General features: G+C 42.0%; 1 protein-coding gene across 1 annotated transcript in view; it reads right to left on the minus strand.

Annotated features, from left to right (window-relative positions):
* Positions 1-17,404, minus strand: part of ITGA8 (integrin subunit alpha 8) — a 187,140-nt gene that overhangs the window by 60,405 nt on the left and 109,331 nt on the right. The window contains exons 14-20 of the mRNA XM_047067331.1: positions 16,164-16,209; positions 14,184-14,291; positions 6,993-7,048; positions 6,423-6,577; positions 5,197-5,334; positions 4,638-4,705; positions 3,112-3,259 (exon numbers count right to left, since the gene is read on the minus strand). Of these exons, the coding sequence (XP_046923287.1) occupies positions 3,112-3,259; positions 4,638-4,705; positions 5,197-5,334; positions 6,423-6,577; positions 6,993-7,048; positions 14,184-14,291; positions 16,164-16,209 (719 nt within the window). The remainder of the gene's footprint in view (positions 1-3,111; positions 3,260-4,637; positions 4,706-5,196; positions 5,335-6,422; positions 6,578-6,992; positions 7,049-14,183; positions 14,292-16,163; positions 16,210-17,404) is intronic.

Raw genomic sequence — 17,404 nt, forward strand, 5'->3', positions numbered from 1 at the left:
CCTCGGTAGTTACTGAGGGGCTTTGGGCTTTATCCTAAAAGCAATGGGGACTTAATGAGGGGTTGCAGCAAGAGGGTGCTGTGGTCAGATTTACATTTTAGGGAGAGGACGACCCCTTGTAGAGAGGGGAGGGGAGGCAGGGAGATGGGGAGATTAGTTAGGAGACATTTGTGATCTCGGCAGAAGATCAGGCCAGCTCTGATGAAGGCAGGTGTCAGGGGCGGTGTCAGGGGCAGCAGGTGGAGAGAAGAGATGAACTGGGGACAGAGGTGGGCTGGAGAAACAAGATGGCTCCTGGTGCCTTTCTCTGACCCAGGCCATGGAGGCGGGAGAAGCATGAGTCTGGGAGGTTGACAAATCTAGTTCTGGACACGCTGGATGTGAGGTGGCCAGGAGGCAGGGGAGGTGGTCCGTGAGGTCCCCTGGATACCAAATGCACAGAGACAGAAAGCCGACCTGTGGTTACCAGGGGCTGGGGGAACATGTGTTAGCGTTGAGTGAGTACAGGGTTTCCATCTGGGAAGATGAAAAAGTTCTTTGCTGGATGGTTTTACGTAAAGGTTGCGCAATCATGTGAATGCACTTAATCCCATTGAATGACACACTTAGAAATGGTTAAAATGCTAAAATATATTACATATTTTTTGCCATAATAATAATGCCAATCATAATCATCACATAAAGCACACAAGCCCTTATTCCTAGAACATTTTAGAAAAAGTCAGCAAAGGGAAGTATGAAGTCTGGCTCGGTGAAGGTTTCCAGAGAAGGAGATGGTCAGCATTTATATTTTTGAAATGATGAATGTGTTCAACAAAAGAATAACAAAACTTACAATCAGATAATCCTAATACGTTTTCCCCTGAGAGAAGATTGTCTAAAAAAAACCCTTGAGCTGAGTTCAAAAACAAAGGTACGCAAACCTCAAACTGCTTAGAGAGAAAGAACAAATTAGAATGTGGCTTCAGTCATGCAAGATTCAAAGACTGAGCTAAGTCTCTGCCCAAGGGAAGCTGATGGAAGAAAAAAAGTTAAGGGGCTTATTTGAGACTGTGGACGATGTCCGTTGTAATGTTTACAGCCAGAGATGGAAACGATAAGCGTTCTCCCGTATTTTCCATGCAACCAAGTCCACGGTAAACTGGATGTTTTGCTAAAAGAACATTTTAGAAAAGACGCTTTGTTTAACGAAGTCGGGGGTGGAATGACACGAAGGAACTGAAATGAAAACATGAGTGAAGCCACGGAACAGTTTTAAAAATAACATACTTGAGCCTCATTTCTTTGTTTGTTTACATAGTATTTGCATGTAAGTGTGTACAGGTGATATTTTTCCATAAATTTCTCCAACAGAAACTCGTAATGATTCTGTGACTGTCAAAGATATGTGATGATCACTCACCTGGATTTATTTATCTATTTTTCACTAAGAAGATAATTTAACCAACACAGAAACCGCAAGCCTAGAGGGGTGAGTAGAGAATTTAATAATCTCTGCATCTATAAATGCCTATGAAGTATCAACATTGCAACAGTTTGCTGACATTAATTTTTTTTAAGTTATTGTCTACTTTTTTTTTTTTAAATAATTTCTAGGGGTGCCTGGGTGGCTCAGTTGGTTGGGCGTCTGACTCTGGCTCAGGTCATGATCTCAACAGCTTGTGGGTTTGAGCCCCTCGTGGGGCTCTGTGCTGACAGCTCAGAGCCTGGAGCCTGCTTCGGATTCTGTGTCCCTCTCTTGCTCTGCCCCTCACCCGCTCATGCTCTGTCTCTCTGTCTCTTAAGAATAAATAAAAAACATTAAAAAAAATTTTTAAAGTAATCTCTACACCCAACATGGGGCTCGAACTCATGACCCTGAGATCAAGAGTCACATGCTCTTCTGACTGAGCTAGCCAGGTACCCCTGCTAACATCTCTTGAGAGAAATTGTTTTTCATTATATTATTTAGTCTTTATGGGGCACCTGGGTGGCTTAGTTGGGTATGCAACTGACTTTTGATTTCAGCTCAGGTCATGATCTTGTGGTTCATGAGTTTGAGCCCCATGTTGGGCTCTATGCTGACCGCGCTGAGCCTGTTTGGGATTCTCTCTGTCTTGCTCTCTGCCCTTCCCCCGTTTGCTGTCTCTCCCCCACACCCTCAAAATAAATAAATAAACTTAAAATTAAAAAAAAATTATTTAGTCATTAGAATGTTCATACGCCTCAAAGTATGTGGTATTTGGAAATTAAAAGACATTTAACAAATAGTAGTTCAATGAACAAATCCATCGGCGTGTCTCAAAGGAGTTCCCGTTGTGCCTCGTTCTATGTGAAGCACAGAGGTGGCCATGAGGGAATGTTAAAGTGGGTCTCTGTCCTTGATTGTGAGTCCATACATTTCTGAAAATGAGGGACTTTCCCCACTGTCCTGCAATGTATTTTTAATGTGTTTTTAGACCAAGTGATTAAAAACACAGCAGAACCTGAGGATACCCTGAGTGGGAAGATTCATGTTCTGATAAAGGAGAGGAAAGATCGTAAAAAGCATTGTCAGTTTAATAAATGGTGGCATTGCCCGACCAGCAAATAATGACAAAGACCTGGCTTTTCTCGGTCCTGGTCCCCAAAAGGTGGGCCACGAAGAAAGAAAAATGAACGTGTTTCCTTTCCAGTGCCTGTCTCTGCTGTTATCAGTGCTCAGCTGGGATTGGTCAGACCTTCCTCTATAAGCAATAATGAAAACCAGAGCTCCAGGGACCTGCTTGAAATGAAGGGAACTAAAAACAAAGGCCTGAAAACAGCCAGCGAGGGTGGGAGTTAACAGGGGAGTCTAGCTGATAGATCGCATTAGTGAGATTCTTCTCTCAGCCGGCTGTATTCTCTTCCTTGCTTCAGCTCTCCATCTTTGGCCAACTGATCTTTGTACTATGGCCAAGAAAGATATTAATATTGCTTAAGACCACCTCCCCTTCCTGGCTCACTGCTATTATGATTAGCAAAGCCGGGTGCCATTTTGTTCTCCTTCATTTGGGAAGAAAGTCTCAGCTAAGATGGCTCTACTTCATGTCGCTTTGACTTCAAATATATACCTGAGTTCTTTCCGACTTCAAATACTGGGCAAGGCATTACCTTGTTGCTGCGTTCAATCCCAACATAATCTGCCTCTTCTGGTATCATCACGAAGAGTTCAGCTTCGTAGGCACCTTCTCCTTCATTTCTTGCATTGATTACGAGCATAAGATGATTTTCATCTCCAATGATGACCTGATACTTATCTCTAAAAACGTAGTTTAAAAGGAATATTAGTCACCATACTTCTCTGGATTCACAGATATTTTATCTAAGGACTTGGAAGGAAAGAAGGAAGATGGGGAAATATGAGACTTGGACAAGAAGATGGATGGATCATCATGAGGGGGTGGTGAGAAGAAGTAAGAGAACCGCATCCGTATGGGCAGAGCAGGAGGACCTCCAGTGGTGTGCTGGTAACGCTGAACATTACCAAAAAAAAAAAAAAAAAAAAAAGAGTACCAATGTGTAGCATTTGCTGATTCCAGCGGCATAAATCCTCCCACTGTGGTCAATTTCAGGCTACTGACATACTTAATCTGCCAGAAAGAAATCCAGGAAATCGGATGATTGGTTCCCAAGCCAGAATAAGGCAGCCCTGGCGTATCACTCAACACACCCGACAGGAAGACGATGAGCAGTGGGTGAAAAGGCAGAGTCGTTTTAGAAACGGACAGGGGGAGGTGTGGATGCCAAGAGAACCGTAAGAGGGAAGGAAAGAGGCAGATACAATAAAATCTCAGCCGGTGGAGGATTCTGAGGTATTTTGAGGAATTTTCCTTCTCTCCAAACCTCAAACTGAGCCGATTTTGCCACTTTTAACCCTTAATCAATCACAGCTGTTGTTTCGGACACTGGCTCAATCGTGAAGTTTGGGAAGAACATCCCCTAAAAAGACTGCCAAGCGGATTCCAAACACTGGCGGCGAGATGGGCCTTGGGTGGGTGTGTGTTGGGGATGAGAAGCCTGAATCTGCTTTTCCCGACGTAGGATGTTGTACATCTGACTCTTGTTTCTTGCCCTCACAAGATGCAATGTAGTTACCAGTGCTAGACTGGTGACTCTCCATTACAGGCAACCGGAAAGACTTTTGATTCTTAATTTGACTTGGGGACACCTTCTGCCTGACTCCACAGAGTGCCATTAAAATAGTTGTTTCAGCAAAGTAAAAGCGATTACGGTTTGACAACTTTAAGGATGCTTTTGAGCCCCGCACAAGCTGGTTCGGGCTAAGGCGGAAACAGAACCGGCCCGAGTCTCTTGCACGCGGGACTCAGGCAAGTACGTACAACTTGAATCACCCCCCAGATGAGTTTACTTTGAACAAAAACATTTTTTTTCCCGCTTTTGCTGAAAGATGAAAACAGCCCAAGCGAAATCTTAGGGTGTGTTCATTTCACACCGGTGACAAAGGACTGACCCAAACCACAGGCTGACCCGAAGTGTTGCCAAGCTCAAGAATTTCACACAGGGTATTTTTTTTTTTTTTTGTAGTCGTTGGAAGTGTATACTTTCTCCAGAGAAGCTTTAAATAAACACCTGTATTCCATTAGATAAAACGCACAAGTTTATTTATTTAAACTTACGGTCTAGCTGACAGCTTCAGGTCAGGAATGCACATGTTGTCTTCTCCACAGTCCACCAGGATGTGAGCCTGTGTTGTGCAAACAGGCATCAGGAATAATCTCGGAAAACCTGAATCACATCCTTTTTTCTTGACAACTATGAACGATTCCACAAATTAAACCAAGGCTTTCGTTTCTCTCTGCGTGAATTCTGCCCAGCTAAAAACCCGAAGCAAGGCAGTGATCTTCCGGTATAACTTCGTTTACATAATAGCCTGATCCCCATTCATTCGGAAATGTCCATAAAGAAGGTACTCGGGCAGCACTTTGAGGATCAGAGGCTGTATTGATTCCATTACAGCCACATTTTGAACAAATTAAGTCTTGGTTGCACAAGGGGAAGGGCTTCCGAAAACACAGTGATGCAGCGTTTCAGGAAACACGTTAGGAAAATCTCCCAAACGTTTCAAGTTTGTGTGCAGGAACAAAAACAAAAGAGGCTGGATTTGGTGTTAAGGTCACAGGAGCGCTGCCCAGGGCCTGACTGAGAATCAACCATCAAAGACCGTCGGGGACCTACCTGCTCGGTGACAGTGTTTTCCTTGTAGTAATTCAATATTGGTTTCACGTCCAGGCCTTCTTTAAAGGTGGATTCATCCAAACTGTAATTCAAACTAATGTTGATTGGAGATAATTTATCTCGGAATTCGGTTTCATCCTAGGGAAAATAATCACAAACGCAAGGAAGGCTCTGTGAAATAGCTACATGATGTTAGTCTGCGAGAAGCAGGCAACATGTGACCTCAGTCAGTGGACGTGAACAAGGAGGTAATTATCACGGCAGCGGGCTTAGGTACACGCTGACTGAGGTGGTATATAGGATTAATTAACACACGCTCGGGAACGAAACCGTTTAGAGTTGTGGCTTCGTTGAAATAGATGCTTCTGGAGGCAATTTTCAGGTTCTGCAGATCTCAGTGACTCACACAAATTGGTTAAATTGCAAAGGAAAAAAACATACTCATATACGCAATAAATGTCATGGAAAGTTTCGTGAATTTTTATTTTCATGAGGTTGGCCGCATTTAGGAGTCCTCTTGGGCTCAGGAGAAGAAAACATCTTGATTCTTTTCCTCTCTTATTATCTCTTTCAGCTTGCATGAACTGCAAAACACCTTCAGCACCCTCGGAAAAAACAAACAGAAACCCTCCAGGGGGAGAGGGTCGTACCCCCAAAGGCCCGAAGGGCGGAGACAAAATAAGAAAGAGGATAACCCCACGACTGGTAAAAAAGCTGGGATAATAGTGTTATATATTTCGGCTCTTTTATTCCACGGTAGGTCTTGGAGTTACTGTAAATATACATTTCTTTAAAAACAGAATTATAAATTACTTTCAATAAAGGCACTGAATGCCTGAACGTTTTCCCAACTTGGCTCTGAAATGCACATCGATAACATCTGGCCAAGCATCCTCACGCAGGAGAAAAATTCGAATAAATTGCGTTTAATGTTTATGGTTTTTTGGGAGGGAGGCAGTGAGATATAAAAACCACCTGAGCGAGTACTATTATCAGGCTAGTGTGCAGGACAGAAAGAAGCTTTGGGAATTAATAGCCACATGCTGTTCGGTCAGCTGAAGAAAAGCTCAAAAATGGAGGCTGTGGCCCTCAGAAGAAAGTTTCCTCCTGTAAAATGAAAATAGATGTGGATCTCTGTGGACCCGAAGGATGGTCCGGTAGAGAAAAAAGGTTGGAATTGGAGTCTGAACGTTAGGAGGCCAGAAGGGTGATTCTGGAACACTCACTCGGAGGTAAACGACAAAGTCCTGGCATTGGAGGGATTTCTGCCGCTTGATGGTGAGAGGGAAAATGAAATGTGACTGATTGTTGTCAAGGAAAAGCGTGCGTTTGACGGCCCCTTTTTGTTTCAGAGTATCCAAGTATACCTCGGCGGTCAGGCCTAAGGGACAGAAATAGAGCAAATATAATCAGGAAAGGCAAAGTATTCAGTGAATGCAGTGCTCGAATGAATTTCTATTTCCACTTGCTTATTCAGAAAACATTGTTTTCATAGTTGGGATCAAAAACAAATACACGAGCTGCAAAAGTTTTATAAAATACTCCCCAAGCTATGAAACTTGTTTTGTAATGGTTTGACACAGTCACTTCCCCCTCCCCCATGATGATATCTGTTTTTATAGATAATATTAACACCAATTATTCAAGGAATATTTACAGAGAGGTTTCCATATATACAGTAGAAATCTTAATATTAGAAACGGGCTCATTGAAAGTTTTATAGGGTCTGCAGAGGAACATTTATTGTTAACTTTTCTCAGTGGAGCATAGGAGTGTAAAAATGAAAACATGCTCACCTATTGTATTTGAAATGCTCTGGCCCGCTACTGAAGCACATACTTTTAAAGAAAAGCTACGGAAAATAATAGTCAACAATGTATTGGTTAATAACATTTTGAATCTGAAATAGAAATCTTACTTCACCTCACCCCAGGTCAAATGTATACATCATTTTTCCTTTATACTTCTCAGTATACACACACACAACTAACTAAATATACATATTTGTAAAAAAATACATACATACATATATACATACATACATATACATATATATGCATACATATACATATATACATACACACACACACATATATATATATATATATATATATACATATCTCACCAGTTGACCATAATACAATTAAGACAACTAACATTAATACATAGGAAGGTAATACTTTAGGGCATTACTAGCAGCTAACTGATTTAATCATTGGATTAGTTAATTACTGGCTGCTTTGATTCAACAAATACAAATGAATATCGTCCATGTGCCAGGGAGGGAAGAATTAGGCAATGCAGCTGGGGAACAGCCAGTCATAGAGCCTGGAGATAAGCAAGAACATGACTCCATTTGAGGAACCTGAGGAAATTCAGTATGGTTGGTGCATTCGAGCAAGGCCGGAAGCTAGAGGAGGGGAGGCTGGTTGGGTTGATCTGTGGGGAACAGGGCTTTGAAGGTCATGTTAATCCTAAGAGGCACGGAGCCCTATGGGATGATTAACCCGCATCCCCACCCAGCTTAGGAGGAGATGGGGACCTGGTGGTAACTTGCTGGGTGTGGGTATAATTTGAGGCAGAGACATTCCAAGAGGGCAGGGAGAGAGAAGGAACAAGGAGCTGAGCGTGGCTGTCTCAAGCTGGGTAGGCACAATGATACGGTGTAGAGAGACTATAAAAAGAGGGTAGATGTGCGTAAGAAACACCTTATAGTTTTGCTGGGAAATTGACCTAAACTCCAAAGAGATGTCTGCCATGGTTTGTAGGATGACCGGCACTCGGACCTGTTCTGTGGCCAAAGAGGGAATGAGAAATGGCCAGTTGTCTCTGCCTGGCTTTGCACAATGTGCTCACGTCCCTCCTGAACAATGGTAAGCCCTAACAGCCAGCATTTGGAATGGGGCTTTTTCACATTTCTAAGAAAGTAAAAATAGAAGAGACTACTTAACAATGATTTAAGGACACTCTTGATGTTTTCATTAATAAAATACTATAGTACAATTTGAATATTTCTACAGCATCCAAAAGCTGTAAATAATCCCCAATCATACTTTAATTATGTATCAGCTTCCTGTGTCAAATATAATGAAAATGTGTCACATCTGGGACTCATCTATCTACCGTGACCTCAGTCAATGTCTCCCTTCAGGGTAAATAATTTGCCACATGCCATTAAGCCAATAGTTTCCTGAGATGTCTCTGCTATTACAAGTGTTTGTACCCCTTCCCCAGAGAAATCACAAATTCCAGCCCACTTCGACTTTAATTAGAATTATTTAAGAAAGATGAGTAGTTAACCATATCTTTAAATTCTGCAGCAGGTATGGCTTTCAAAACTGAAATATTTTCTGTGTCCAACTTTTTTTTGGGAAGTACTTGGCTGTGTGTTAAAATCATAGACAAAGTTCATTAACTTTTACAAGATAAATTCCTATTTATAATGAGATTGTCAACTTAGCTACGTTAAAGTAATTTTATAGATAGGATTTTGTTTGACATGAAGATTTCAAAAGCAATGGAGTTTTTGAAAAAGTAATAAATGAAACTATGAATGTGAACATGATTGTCTCTTTGCGTGGAGGTATTTGATCGACAAATGATGTTAGCAGCTGAGTTATGAATTGTATCAGTTACCTGTCAGTGTTATTCTTAACTCCCCCTTTCTGTTACCTTCAAATCATTAACTGGATGACTGTAACTTTCTTTTTTTTTTAATTTTTTTTAACGTTTTATTCATTTTTGAGAGAGAGAGAGAGACAGAGCATGAACGGGGGAGAGTCAGAGAGAGAGGGAGACACAGAATCGGAAGCAGGCTCCAGGCTCTGAGCCATCAGCCCAGAGCCCGACGCCGGGCTCGAACTCACAGACCGTGAGATCATGACCTGAGCCGAAGTCGGATGCTCAACCGACTGAGCCACCCAGGCGCCCCTGTAACTATCTTTATACAGGTTTAAAATGACTGGTACAACTGATCGAGTTATTGTTAGTAGCACCTCAACCTAAATGTGCTAGTTTGTAGATGTCTTTCACAGAAAAGTTACCAAATCAAAACGTTCCAAGCCCCCTGGTTCTGATCTAAAAGGAAAACCTCAAAATTTTATAGTCGTGGACAAAAATATTCATTGTTTTAAAGAAAATTTTTATTATCAGGCACCCGGATGGCTTAGTCCCTAGAGCATGAGACGCTTGATCTCAGGTCTGAGTTCAAGCCCCACACTGGGTGTGGAACTTACTTAAAAAAATTTTAAAAAGACCTAGTTTTATCAGGAGTCAGAAAATGTCATCCAGTTACGATAAATAAAACATTTAGAAAATTTTTATTACTGAAATATAGTAATATTTCAGTAATACAGTAATATAGTAATATCACATACAGTGTTCTATTTGTTTCAGGTGAAGGACCCAGTGATTCAACAGCTCTATACATTACTCAGTGGTCACTGTGATAAGTGTAGTTACCATCTGCCACCAAACTTACAACAAAATGATTGACTCTGTTCCCTCTGCTGTCCTTTTCATCGCTGTGACTTACTTATTTTGTTAACTAGAAGTCTGTACCTCTTACTCTTCCTCTTCATCTATTTTGCCTATCTCTCCGTCCCTCCCTCCTCTCTGCCGACCACTTGTTTGTCCTCTGTATGAATCTGTTTCTGGGTTTTTTTTTTGTTTGTTTATGCATTTGCTTTGTTTTTTAGGTTCCCCGTATGACTGAAATCATATGTTATTTGTGTTTCTCTGTCTGACTTATTTCACTCTAGGTCCATCCATGTTGTTGCAAATGGCAGAATCTCATTCTTTTAGGGCTGAGCAATTTCCACCGTGTATCTATACCCCATCTTCCTTATCCATTCATCTATGGACACTTGGGTAGCTTGGCTATTGTAAATAGTGCTGCAATAAACATAGAAATCCATATATCATTTCGAATTAGTGTTTCTGTTGAAGCATTCACTCTGAATTTAGCAAACTATATATTGTATGTAAACATACACATATATTCGCTATGTGTTTTATCTGCCAAAACATTTGGTCCACTCACGGTCTACACCTAATTATAAAGTACTCTTGCATTTTCAGGGAAAGCTGTGACCTATAATTAATTAGAGTTAAAACTGCAAACTTGAATTTATGGTCACATTCAATATGGTACATTAGTCTGAATAGGTCTGATTGGAGCAAAGACAACAAATCAACCCAGATCCCTCATCACATAAGTTCTAAAGGAAACTGACGTCTGTAGTGCTTCTAACATATCAGAAAGCAGGACAATACGTTATAAATCCTCTGACACCAGCCCCAACGCGATGTACAGTTAGAATAATGATGCTGTGGTATAATGGTGAGCGTAGCCATGCTTGATGGAAAAAGAATGAGGCGGATGTGAAACAGGATTTAAAAGTACAAAGCAGTTCAGTTTTCAGCCTATGCAATTTAATTCGATTTCAGTGACAGCAAATATCAGATTTTGCATAAAGGTAGGCATACTGGAAAAGGTTTCCTCAGATTTGAAAAGTGGATAGGGATGATCTTTTACATTTATCAAATGAAGTATCTTACTAAATGCTTTTTATTTTTCTTTTTAAAATTTTTTTTTCAACGTTTATTTATTTTTGGGACAGAGAGAGACAGAGCATGAACGGGGGAGGGGCAGAGAGAGAGGGAGACACAGAATCGGAAACAGGCTCCAGGCTCTGAGCCATCAGCCCAGAGCCTGACACGGGGCTCGAACTCATGGACCGCGAGATCGTGACCTGGCTGAAGTCGGACGCTTAACCGACTGCGCCACCCAGGCGCCCCGCTTTTTATTTTTCTAATTGATTAGTAACACTGTTAATATTTGTTGTGCCATTTTTTTTCTAATTTAGAAATACCAGTAGCAGATCGTTTATAAAAGGACACAGCTGTTTGAAAGACAAAGAAATTTACATTGGCAGACATGAAGAACTATTTCCCAGTCCGGGTTCACTCAAATAGTTTTCAGATGTAGAATACAAAGTTCGATTACCTACAGACAAAACTACAGGAAAGCACATCAACAAATGCCTGTCAATTATTTTGGAAATACTGACCGAAATTCCTAAAATAAACTTACAAAGTGTCAGAGAAACACATTCTAGACTGAGCCAGCTGTTAACTTGCATCTTCTAGTACTCTGAGGCACCATTAATTCCAAATTTTTGCATGTGAAAATGAAATGTTTTGCAGAGAATGCATGCAATAGGATGAAATAAATAATTATAAAGACATATACTATGCATTTTCCCACATAACAAATTGCATTTTACCTTAATATGATGTAGTGCAATAAGGAAAATGGCTCATGAAAAGAAATATGTTCTTTTACATAATAAATAATATATATAAGCATATATGTATAATAAATATATAATAAATATAATAAAGTAATACCCTTTCCATAAAACCAAACAGACCCCATCTCTGTTAAAAATACTTATATTTTATTTATTTGTTTATTTATTTTTAAGTTTATTTCTTGATTTTGAGAGAGAGAGAGAGAGAGAGAGAGAGAGAGAGGGCACACGCCAGCATGAACAGGGTAAAGGAAGAGGGGAAAAGAAAGAATCCCAAGCAGGTACCACGTGGAACCTGATGCAGGGGCTCGAACCTACAAACGCTGAGATCATGACCTGAGCCAGGAAACCAAGAGTTGGACTGACTGAGCCACCCACACGTCTCTTATTTAAAACAAAACAAAACAAAACAAAACAAAACACCTAAAAATCCTTTAAAAAAATGATGTAGTTCAAAACAACACTTTATATCAAAGTGTGCCACACACAGATACTTCAAAGAATCCAGCCTAGGGTCCATTCAGCCATGAACCGGGGAACACCAGACTCTTTGGGGAACTGAAGACTTAACACTCTTGCCCAAGTAGCTCCCACAGAACATTTCAGTTAATCACGCCAGGGTAAGGATAGATGCTGACTCTTTCACATATTTTCTCAGATCAGGTTTTCATTATAATATTTTATGGTTTTAAACCCTTTGAAAATGTGCTCAGGGCACTTCCCTGCTCTGTCCAAAAACTGGCAAAGGAGAGGGCATGCCTCGCAGAGTCCTTTGCCCAGCAAAGGACATTCTTCAAAGACTTGTTCAGGGTCCCCCTCACTCCCCACCCTCCACCCACGATGGCTTTGACTCTGGTATGAACTCCTGTCAAAAGGCCATCAACAACATGCTGAAACTGGCTGGAAAGAAGTTCTCTGAGTCAACACTGGTTTGTTGTGCCTCTAACAATTCTCAGGAACTGAACATACTGAGTTCGACCACACCTTCTGGAAAATGAGGGCAAATCTCAAACACTCCCAAGTATTTGTTGATTTTTCAGAGGCTATGCCCTGTTGGCATTACCCAATGAAGACAGACCTCCATACTGAGGTCTACATACTGAGAAACAAAGTGACATGTTCCCAAGCCGTGTTACAACTGAATTCCATTTGTACTTCCTTCAGATGCCCGGCAAGATTGAGAAGGAACACTTCCAGAAGCCACATAAGTTGTGTTCTCCTATGGCCCACCAAAGGAACCGTAATTTTACTGCTATTCCTGATAATGCGATCACAGCCACAACCACAGAGTTTAGAGCAGGAAAATCACTATTTTTATAATGTTTACCTCCTGTCAAATTGTGCGTGCTAAATCACGAAACTGACATGTGTTTTCAGCACAGGAAACTGAGTAGTTTCACTAAAGCCTGACTAAAAGAGAGAGACATATATGTCTGGAAAGGGGTCTCCATAAGCATACACAAATATGAGAGTCAAGATCTTTTCTCCTATTTGCAGTGCAGTTAATATTTATTTCAGCATGCAAAGAATCCAAAAGAGATCACCAAGATTTGTTACACTGGGAATTTTCCCAAATGTTTTTATGTTTCTCCTTTCACCTGGAGCCTGTAGACTGGGGAAGTAGCCTTCAGGTGATAGGTTAACAACAAAAGATCAGCATTATGTCATAGATCCTTCTCTTTTTTTCTCTATCTGTATTTATTTCTATCTCTATATGTTGAAAAACATGAGTTCGCATTCAGGCCTCCCATTCCAGCTTAGCACCACAAGAAATATTCTAAATTCCCTCCTTTTCTGTGTTTGTACCTTTCTTCTCCCATGCTGAGAAATATTGCCACCATTCTCCTCATCATACTTACTTACATCTCCAATCTCTCTGAATATCGTTATCTTAAAAAAACATTTCTTGAGCATCACTGCCACACAATGTTACATTAGTTTCAGGTACAGGATTTCGTGATTTGACAAGTTTATACGTTGCGCTCACCAGGGTAGAGCTACCATGTGTCCCATTACACGGCTCTCATGGTCAATATCGTTGACTGCGTTCCTTATGCTATGCTTGCATTCCTGTGACTTACTCGTTCCATAACCGGGGGCTTGTATTGCCATCTCCCTTTCACCCCTTTTGTCCAACACCCCCACCCCCTTCCCCTCTGGCGACCATCGGGTCGTTCTCTGGATTTATAGTTCTGCTTCTGCTTTTTGTTTCCTTGTTCATCTCTTGTAAAGATTCCATTTACGAGTGGAATCATGTGCTATTTGTCTTTCTCAGCCTGACTTAATTACCCTCTAGGCCCATTCATATTGTCTCCAATGGCAAGATCTCATCCTTTTTTACAGTTGTGTAATATTCTATTGTATATATATATATATATATATATATATATCCGTATATTGTAATATATTGTAATTTTGTACATGTAGCAATATATCACATATGTGTATACAGTAGGAATGTGTATGTATGTATACACATCACATTTTCTTCGTCCATTCAGAAAGACTAACTCTTTGCCACTCAGATTGGGTGTGCAGACCCACGGCATCAACATCTGACTGGAGCTTTTCAGAAATGCAAAGTCTCAGGCCGCACCCCAGGAGTTGCATTTCCCGAGATGCCCGGGTGATTTGAATCCACAGCGGAGTTTGAGAAGCGGCGGACTAACTCACCAGGCCACAGGTGACACAGACTCCGGAATCTGGCATGTTTTATTTTCCAGATTGATAATCATCGGGTGCAGCAAAAGCTGGGCATCCACAGTCACGACTGGCCTTGCTCTGCAGGGAGAAAACAAGAGGTTTCCATGAGCCACATGAGCAACACTGCACTTCTAGGGACCACTGCCAACGTTCCCAGCCTTCAGGCCAAGAATTTGCCTCACTGCATGAACAGGTGGGCTCCAGACTTAACTAATTACCTTAAAACACATGTCGTCGCTCATGACTCCAAATGAAGGATGCTATGGGCCCCATCAAGCAAAACTGTGTTCACAGACTCGCTTTGTTTATGGAGGGGGCTCAGGGTATTTGGTGCTATCGCCATGCACTGCCTCTCTGGAATCTGCTCTATTCCTATCGGAGCAAATGCGTCATTCTGCATTCACTCGTGCCTGTAAGTACTTGAGTTTTGCAAATTCTCTCATCTTACGGGCTGATGGTGTTTTATTTTGATTGATAATGTTCTATGCAAGCTTTGCAGATTTAGCTAAACTCATAAGGGTGGGTTGACAAGATCATTCTGGACTTCACGCAGAGCAGTGGCTGTCGATCCTGACTGCACAATATAAGCATTCCAGGAGTTTCCAAACAGTAATAGGTCCAGGCCCCACCACAGATGAAGTGCATCAACTCCTCAGGGGGTCAGGGCCAGTCACGGGAATGTTAAACAAACTCTCCAGGTGGTTCTAATGCTCGGCCAAATTTGAGGAGAGGGAGGAATGTAGAGCAAATGGAGTTCCACCCACCCAGGTGAGGCTAACCAGAGACGCAAGTAACTCATTAGGGGAGGGGACAGGGCAAGTTTCGAACCTGGGCTCCGAGATTCAAGAGCTAAGAGCCAAGTCCCCAGATGACAACAAGAAATGATGTCGCGCTGGGTAAGTTTTCCTTTGACAGGAGGGAGGGCTGTGCCTTGGGACAGTGTGTGTTCATGATTATCACAATGGGCCCCACCGGGAGTTTACCCTACACTCCTTACCTCTACTTTGTTACATAATTTTGTTTTTAATATTGTGTTAGCTCCAGGCCTTGAAAAAGCAAGATAGTAAGACCGAGTAAGACATGCCCGGAGTTAGACAACCACTGGGGCAAATACCTATGAGGAAAGACAGGGAGGGAGGGAGAAGCCTGGCGGCCAGGCGTCAGCCTGCGAGGCAGGTAAATAGTAATCTTTCCCCACGGGTAGCCCTCCTCTATAAGCACCTTTCAATGCGTTTTCAAAGCAAAGAGAAAAATTCAAACATAGCGTATCGTTTTAGAAGTTCTCCTAAGATTCATATCTTTTTTTTTTTTTTTCCAACGTTTATTTATTTTTGGGACAGAGAGAGACAGAGCATGAACGGGGAAGGGGCAGAGAGAGAGGGAGACACAGAATCGGAAACAGGCTCCAGGCTCTGAGCCATCAGCCCAGAGCCCGACGCGGGGCTCGAACTCACGGACTGCGAGATCGTGACCTGGCTGAAGTCGGACGCCCAACCGACTGCGCCACCCAGGCGCCCCTAAGATTCATATCTTAATTTAACATTATGTGAGTATGGGCTGGAAGTCTGGTCATAAGGTATGAGAATAAAAAGAGAGATGAGGGGCGCCCGGTGGCTCAGTCAGGTGAGTGTCCGACTTGGGCTCAGGTCATGATTTCAGGGTTCGTGATTTCGAGCCCTGCGTCAGGCTCTGTGCTGACAGTTCAGAGCCTGGAACCTGCTTCAGATTCTGTACCTCCTTCTCTCTGCTCCTCCCATGCTCTATCTCTCTCTCTTTCTCTCAAAAATAAACAAACAAAAAAAGACAGATGAAGGAAAGCAATTGAGAGCAAAAATTCCTCCAAACTTTAAAAAGAGCATCTACATGTTCTCCAAAATAAATAGTTGGGATGTACTCTCTAAGGCAAAAAGAAACAATGGAAAGAACACTTGCATACTGCAAAGCACGTACCTGTAAACAGCTACTTTTCCTGTTCCGAAGGCACCTACAATCAAATCTAAAAAAAGACAAAAACTCAAAACACATGCACACACTTTACAGAAACAATCTCAGGTCATAACCATAAAGAGCATATTTAGCACCCCAAAATGCTGATGGTAGAGAGTGAAGCTCATCAAATGAGAGTGGCAAACTGCACCGTCCTGAAGACATTCTGGAAAGGATGCTGGAACATCACTGTAACCCAGGAGGACACACAGACCAGTACCCTTCTGGACTTAGGAAGGCCAACTTTCTCAAAGTGCTTTAGAAATCCATCATAACACCCTTTCTCCCATCCTCTGGACTTAAGACCTACGTGTGAAGGAAAGCAAAAGGGGAAAAAACTGGTGCTTAGTGCCTGTATGTACCAGGCTTGTGACACACATTGTTTTCCCATTCCTTCCAGCACCTGTGAGGTAGGTACTATAACCCATGAAGCGATACATGTTGACTGTCAGGTTGACACAACCATTCGCTCTTTAGGAATAGAGTGGATGGTGAGTATCCTCTTGGCAAAGCGATTAGTAGTTTGTGAAGTAACCGATGTGTCATTATCACGATCTTAAATGACAATAACGTTGGTAATAATAAATAGCACGTGCTGAACACTTCCTCTAGGCCAGGAATTCTTCTGAAGGGTTGACCTTAATGATTCCTTGCGACAAGTTAGGAAGTCTCTATAATTATCAGCACAGTTTTGCAGGTGAGTACATTGAGGCTTAAGAAGGCGAAACTATGGGGGCGCCTGGGTGGCTCAGTCGGTTAAGCGTCCGACTTCGGCTCAGGTCATGATCTCGCGGTTCGGGAGTTCGAGCCCCGCGTCGGGCTCTGGGCTGATGGCTCAGAGCCTGGAGCCTGCTTCTGGTTCTGTGTCTACCTCTCTCTCTGCCCCTCCCCGTTCATGCTCTGTCTCTCTCTCTCTCTCAAAAATAAATAAACGTTAAAAAATTTTTTTAAAAAAAGGTGAAACTATGAATTCACTGGGGCTGGTCTACGGCCGTGCTGAGTAATAGAACAAGCTTAGGTGGTCTGAGGGGTAATGTTCACACTGATCCCAGTGATCGGCTAATACACAGGTAAAGCAGTCTGGGCTTCTAAGTCTAATGTATCATGGTTATCCTTGGTAGACGGCAACCAAACAAAAATAAAAATGACAGTGGCTGAATCTGAGGAGCAAAATTTCGATGCAGATGTGAGCAAACTGGACCTGG

The sequence above is a fragment of the Lynx rufus genome, unplaced genomic scaffold, assembly GCF_022079265.1.
Source record: "Lynx rufus isolate CCGP_SWC_20201006 ecotype Redwood Valley unplaced genomic scaffold, mLynRuf1.p SCAF_7, whole genome shotgun sequence".
In the NCBI taxonomy this organism is placed as follows: Eukaryota; Metazoa; Chordata; class Mammalia; order Carnivora; family Felidae; genus Lynx; species Lynx rufus.